At 34.5% G+C, this 6,619-nt stretch overlaps 1 protein-coding gene across 2 annotated transcripts; it reads left to right on the top strand.

Annotated features, from left to right (window-relative positions):
- Window positions 1–1,981: 1,981 nt before the first annotated feature.
- LOC106742117 (maternal embryonic leucine zipper kinase-like) lies at window positions 1,982–6,404 on the top strand. Of its 2 annotated transcripts, none has more exons than XM_014614756.1 (12): window positions 1,982–2,125; window positions 2,243–2,393; window positions 2,894–3,003; window positions 3,070–3,223; window positions 3,299–3,405; window positions 3,464–3,631; window positions 3,704–3,901; window positions 4,406–4,631; window positions 5,353–5,419; window positions 5,524–5,674; window positions 5,812–5,915; window positions 5,987–6,404. In XM_014614756.1, the coding sequence occupies exons 1-12, from the start codon at window positions 1,982–1,984 to the stop codon at window positions 6,255–6,257; spliced, it is 1,851 nt and encodes a 616-aa protein (XP_014470242.1). In that variant the 3' UTR covers window positions 6,258–6,404. The 2 variants fall into 2 exon arrangements, with proteins under 2 accessions (XP_014470242.1, XP_014470243.1); XM_014614757.1 differs by having other exon boundaries at window positions 2,090–2,125; window positions 2,247–2,393.
- Window positions 6,405–6,619: the final 215 nt, after the last annotated feature.

Below are 6,619 nucleotides of genomic sequence, written 5' to 3' on the forward strand. Positions count from 1 at the left end.
CATTCAGTTATCGGGCAAATAGCGACAGTAAAACGTACGTGGAAAATCATCTCGTGTTCTTCGCGACTTCAGTTCGTCTCTCAGGCGAATCTCGCGTGAATTATCGTCGGGATGCTGAAAATCAATTTCGCACGTTTCTTGTGACATGTCGCGTCAATTAACTCTCGAAAGCAAATATGTCGTGGAATAACTTATCACGTCCGAAGCACCGACCGAAGCATCACGCAACTGGCTTCTTTATAGCAGCTTGGAGTTCAATTTTTCGGACCGTTGTGTTTCGACTCGAAAGAGAATCCCGTATACAAAGCCATCGTCTGGTGTACCAAAGGTAAGCTTGCAAGTACATTTGTGGTAGCCGATATTTCTATTATAAGTATTATTATTTATTATATTACTATTATAAGTATTATTATTACTTTATATATATTATCTCAAGCAATCTTATGCGCATCTCGTGCTGCGTTTTTTTTTAGAAATAAATAAGCCACTGTGATTGGTTGGCTAACTGTACCAAACGTATCAATTCAATTGCTTTGGGAATCTCAATAGGTCTGTTCGTTTTCGCTGTATCGCCGAACTAGTGTAATAAGTTGAAGCGAGACAAATACATATTTTCTCACTTCAACTTATTGCACTAGTTCAGCGGTATAGCGAAAACGAACAGACCTAATATTTGCGATCTGCAGCTATAGTCAGTTCAATTAACGGATCGTGACACGGTAGTATATGTTCGGGAAGCTGCTTCATGTTTTTTCGCAATTTCGGGTCATCGCAGTTCCGGAGCGCAGGTTATCGTTGAGAGTGTCGAAAGTAAATTTCATGCGTTTGCCGTGACAATATTAAAAAACCGTCGAAAGTGAATATCTCGTGGAATGGTTTGCCGGGAGTGTCGAACGAAGTAATGGCGGCTCGAAATTCAAATCGCTACTCGTTTCGATTTCAACACGACGAAGAATCTTGTGCGCGAAATCGTCGGAATCTCGACACTTCCGATTGTCGGGAATGCGTTTGGTCGAAAGTGTCGATTAAATCGTTGCATCTGTATAATAATTTGGAGTTTGAATTTCTGTGTTTTGTGTTTTCGACCGGCTGGAGAAAAATAAGGTAAGTCGATAAGTCGAATAAAAACTAAAAAAAGGTAAATAATGCGTTTGCGAATTTGGGTGACGATTTGTAAATTTTAGTTAAATTTTAAATAACTGATTTTTCTGGAATATAGAAAAAATAATTCATTGCAGAAATGTATAATATTACGTGTGGTAAATGCGCATATATATGTATGTGAAAAATATAGTTAAAATAATAAGTCATAAAATATATATATTGTATTATATATATATATATATATATATATAAAAGACTATATATTTTCATATATTCATAACGTTCGAAATAGTCGGTAAATGTTAATATAGTCGGCATAATAAATATTGCACTTTTTTTTCGATAAATTTCTCAACGCTTTTGATGTCCAATGGAAATTCGTTTTTAATAATTCTGAAGAAATACATTTTCTTACTGGATGCGAATTACATTGCGAAACTCATCGAAAAAAGTGTTGCAATTATCATTATGCCGACTGTATTAATGTTAGTTCTTTCCGACTTTTATCGTTGATAACTGAACGCGAGATTTTACCCAGGGTTGAGAACTTCTAGTAATATCTCGTCGGTAATGTTACCGACGTAGTTGTATATTTCACTATACTGCTGCTACGAGCGCTTCAGATTGGCATCACTGATAATGAGAAAGTGGGCGCTGCCGTCGAGCGCAATCTTGATTGGTTGTCAAAAGTTGTTTACGTTAGAAAAGTGCGGTTTGAAAGTTAATGCGGTAGTGAAGGCGAGATCCTAGAAGAATGGTATGTAAAGGAGTGCCTCAGGGCTTCCAGCAGCCATAAACTACAGGATAAACAAGGCGAGATCCAGGATATCTGTCGGATATCTATTGATGATATCTATTCTTTGTGGAAAGTTTCACAATGGTACGATATGCTGCTCTTAAAGGACTCTACGACCTGGAAAAGACCATCGGTAGCGGCGGTTTTGCTAAAGTCAAATTGGCAACTCACGTTGCTACCGGTGAGAAGGTTGCTATTAAAATTATGGACAAGACAACATTGGGTGTAAGTGGGATTACAAATGATGAAACTATTTCTGTTATCTTACTGGAGTGAATCTTACATCTTGTCATTTTTGTCTCAGTGTAAAATAGGTGTATCATAATGCTATATTCATTTCAGGAAGATCTACCAAGAGTAAAGCTGGAAGTAGAGGCTCTTAAGACATTGTTGCATCAACATATCTGCAGACTCTATCAGGTCATAGAGACAGAGAGTCATTATTTTATGGTGATAGAATATTGCTCTGGAGGAGAATTGTTTGACCATATAGGTAATGATTAAGAGATAATCTAAATAACTATATTTTTAAAAATTCGAAATATTATTGAGAGACATATTTTTTACGTATAAATGGCAAATGAGAAAGTATTCCCTGAAACATATCAAAAGTTGTTCAGACATGTATATAATTTTATTTGTCCAAATATTTCAATCTTAGACTGGATTCTTTTAAAAAAAAAGTTAAAAGTTAGAAGTTATTATGACAACTTGATATCAGCATTAGTCAAATATTTATCAGATTGTCAATATTTACATATACGCTAGCTGATAATGTGATATAATATCGCCAATGGTGTCAATAATTTCCTACTATTAAAAAGGATTCATATTTCAGGATATTAAAGGATGTATTTCAATGAATATATTAAATTTTCCTTAATATCACACTATACTTTCCATGCATAGACTTTCATTGGTCATTTATATATTATGATTGAATATCTAAAGAGCCATTTAAGTTTCTATTTATTGTATACTCTTTTATTGTAGTGGAAAAAAATAGATTATCAGAAGCTGACTCTCGTAAGTTTTTTCGTCAAATAGTTTCTGCTGTGGCTTATATGCACAATTTGGGATACGCTCACAGGGACTTGAAACCTGTAAGTACATTTTTGGTCTAACGATACTTGTTGTCATAGTTGGATTATTTTTTCTTCTATCAACAGGAGAATGTTTTGTTGGATAAAGAAGAGAACTTAAAATTAATTGACTTTGGACTATGTGCGAAACCCAGGACTGGAATGCAATCACACTTGTATACCTCTTGTGGTTCTCCTACTTATGCCGCTCCAGAACTTATAATGGGAAAAAAATATTTAGGTACGTAAGCTTTCTTCAAGTACTTCTTTGTATTTTGTTATATAATTTATTGCCTAATGTCACGAAATTTTACAGGCTCAGAAGTAGACATTTGGAGCATGGGAGTTCTCCTTTATGCTTTATTGTGTGGCTTTCTACCCTTTGACGACAATAATTTGGAGACTTTGTATAAAAAGATACTTGTGAGTTTCAGTTGTTATCTGTATATTATCTCGTATAAATATATATATTATATTTCAGAATGGCAAATACGATGAACCATATTGGTTGTCTAATGATAGTAAAATGCTAATCAGAAAGATGCTGCAAATCGACCCAGCGAAGAGAATCACTATTGACGAACTATGTAATCATCCGTGGATTACATCAAATTCTCTGAAACCTGTATCATTCGTCCACAGAACCAATGTAAGCATTTCTCGTTCTCTATATATGTGTCTAAGTATCTCATGAAATTCTTTTTTACATATGAACCATTAGTTTGAAAAGGATGACGAAGTATTGAGCACTATGTCCGCTATTTGTGGTGAGAACAGCACTGACATATGGAGGAAACTTGTGAAAAGCGATCGGTCTGATTATAGAACGGCTACATATTTGTTATTACTTGATAGGAAACCACGTGGACTTTCGTTGAAAGTAACTCCTGTAACAAGATCATATTTTAAGACCCAAGTGGTTAGTATACTTTTCCTAAACAGAAGAAACAGAATAAACAAACGGGCAATTTAGAATCAAACACTGAATTTCAGGCGAACATTAAAAACAGACTAAATTTAGTCACTGAGTATATGAATTATACGTTTACCTCTTTTGTTGAGATACTTATTATTCCGTATATAGGTCAACATTGTTTAGTTTTCATGCTCACTCTGCTTTACTCATATTTTATATCTTGACTTTGTAACTCGCTGAAGATTATCCAAAGAAAAGATTGAAATGCGCACGATTCATATAATTAATGACGATTAAATTTAGTCTATGTTTACATTTCATTGAAATTCGACATTTAACTCTAAATCGTCTGTTTTCTTTGTTTCTTCTATTTAGTTGTATATCAAGAGAATCTTACAAATGATTATTACTGCTTATATATATACTAGAGCTACTTTTTTTCTGATATAAAATCGATATATATATATATATATATAGTTGTAAATTTCTCATTATTTTGAATTATAGAATGGCATCAATTTTCCACAACGTGAAGCAGGAGTGAACAATTTTATTACTAAACTCGACCAGTCTCCAAGATCCAGAAGGAACGACAGAAAATCTCCTGTGATTGATGTGACATATAACGTTTTGCCTAATCCAGATAATAATACTGTGAATAACTTCACAGAACCTTGTATACCAACACGAAAAAGATTACGAAGCAGAGAACCTGATGACGTATCATCTCCTGGTAAGCATTTCATCTTGTATCGTAATATATTCATCATTAATTTGCACTAAGAAAGAATTTCTCTTGATTGTTATAATCAATTACTATGATGTATGAACATATTAATAAGTTTCATTTCTCTTTATAGCCTTCTTTTTTAAATCCTTAGATGTTATTTTTTATTCGTGTGGTTTGTAGATTTTTATCATTTTTAATTTTTAATCGTTTGTTTCGCTATTTTTCGGGCAGCAGAAATGTTCACTGCGCCTGTTTTTTAATACTACTTATAAACACATATTTTATATACAATTATATATTGTCGCGTCGCAGCTGCAATTAGTTTCGTGATTGTATTTTCTAAAGTTCACTTCTAATTAGGTGATGCCAGCACCACCTAATTAGAAACTTTAATGAAAGTTCGCGAGTGCAATAAATTACGGTAGTCTCGCGAAAAGCGGATAATTACCTGGAGAAGAGCAACGACTTGCTAACAAACGCAATTTGAACTTAAGAATCACCATATACAAGAATTCTCATCCGAAACTCCTCAGAAGATTCCAGCATTCCTCAAGCACTCAACCGCATTTAAATCCTTCCTATCCGTATCAGTTCAGAGTATCAGATATTCTTCTATTTTAGGCGTACTTATATATGTGTTGATAATATGTATATATACATGAACAATGTATTTCGTTTATACACACTCCTGAGAGATTTTATCTTTGTAATTTTATTATTCCAGCGAAAAGGCCAACTGAAAAGAATAGATTGAATAGTACTTCAACGCAATCCGTAACACCGGAGGCCAGGTAATTTTTCGAGTGGATTGGAGAAATCGTCATGTAACTTTCTTATGTAAGAAAGAAAACGCGAGAGATGTATATGATATCTCATTAAAAATATATTTCTGTAGAAATACTCAAGTGTCCACACCCAGCAGTGCGAGAAAAGTTATGATGGGCTTAGAGCGAGGATTGAATCGGGTAAGATACGTTCTCACTCCGAAGAGACGAGTGAAGAACGAAAATGCAGATCCCGATGAACCGAGCATATTGTCCGGTAAGGTACGATCGCACGAAAAGTTGTACATAAAGATTTCATCGTTAGAAATTTAAGTACATGTTGAGTACATGTTGAGTACATTTGTGTACACTCACGTTACACGTGAGTAAACATTCATAAGTTGATTTTCTTTTCGAAGGGCCTCTCCAATGTGTCTTCAACATGTAGTAGTTGTCCAAAGTATGTTCTCTCAAAATTACGAAGAGCGCTTCGACGAAAGGGTATAATGTGTCGTCAGAAAGGGTAATTATAATTTTATTGTTAAACCGTTTTCCATAAAGCTCGTGTTATCGAAGGTTAACGCTTCTCCGTAGATTTATCTTGCAAGGTGAAACCGAGGAATCTTCGGAAGATAAGAAGGAATTGTCGAAGTCGATTTGCTCGCAGAATTCCTGTTCCTTTGAACTCGAGGTCTGCCTTTTGGAGACTGGTTCGAACGACAAACCATTAGTTGGCATTCGTCGGAAGAGGTTGAAGGGTGACGCGTGGGTGTACAAGCGCGTTTGCGAAGAAGTTCTCGCTCTAGCAGCTGAGGATATTTCTACAGATCAAGAAGGTTCTTCCGAGTCCAAGTGTCCTATTTGAGAGGACTAATTCAGTCTCGTAGTTGTACGTGTATCTACGGTATATAGATTTCTTAATACATACGTCCTCAATAATCCAAGATATGTTTGCACATGTCTTGATCTCTTAGCTATTAATGATATTAAGATTTATATATTTTATAAAAAAACCGACTATATAATGTGCAACAGATAATTAGTAAGTTTTGAACGTTATCATGCAATTTCTAATTACGTTAAAACGTTAAATGTCTATCACTGCCGTGGTGAGATAATATATTTTGTCATGATGTACGTTTATCTCTTTCAGAGACAATTATATAAGATTAAACAAAGATTTATAAGGAATACTATATATGGTACGGGTTATAATCGTATAAATAG

This window comes from Dinoponera quadriceps, unplaced genomic scaffold, assembly GCF_001313825.1.
Source record: "Dinoponera quadriceps isolate SergipeBrazil2010 unplaced genomic scaffold, ASM131382v1 scaffold676, whole genome shotgun sequence".
Taxonomy (NCBI): domain Eukaryota; kingdom Metazoa; phylum Arthropoda; class Insecta; order Hymenoptera; family Formicidae; genus Dinoponera; species Dinoponera quadriceps.

What these genes read in the sequence shown, in the direction of transcription:
- LOC106742117 (XM_014614756.1), top strand. Translation starts at nt 1,982, where the DNA reads ATGGTACGATATGCTGCTCTTAAAGGACTCTACGACCTGGAAAAGACC. An exon ending in CATTCGTCCACAGAACCAAT is followed by an intron (nt 3,632 to 3,703) that starts GTAAGCATTTCT and finishes ATGAACCATTAG; the next exon opens with TTTGAAAAGGATGACGAAGT. An exon ending in TGATGACGTATCATCTCCTG is followed by an intron (nt 4,632 to 5,352) that starts GTAAGCATTTCA and finishes TTATTATTCCAG; the next exon opens with CGAAAAGGCCAACTGAAAAG.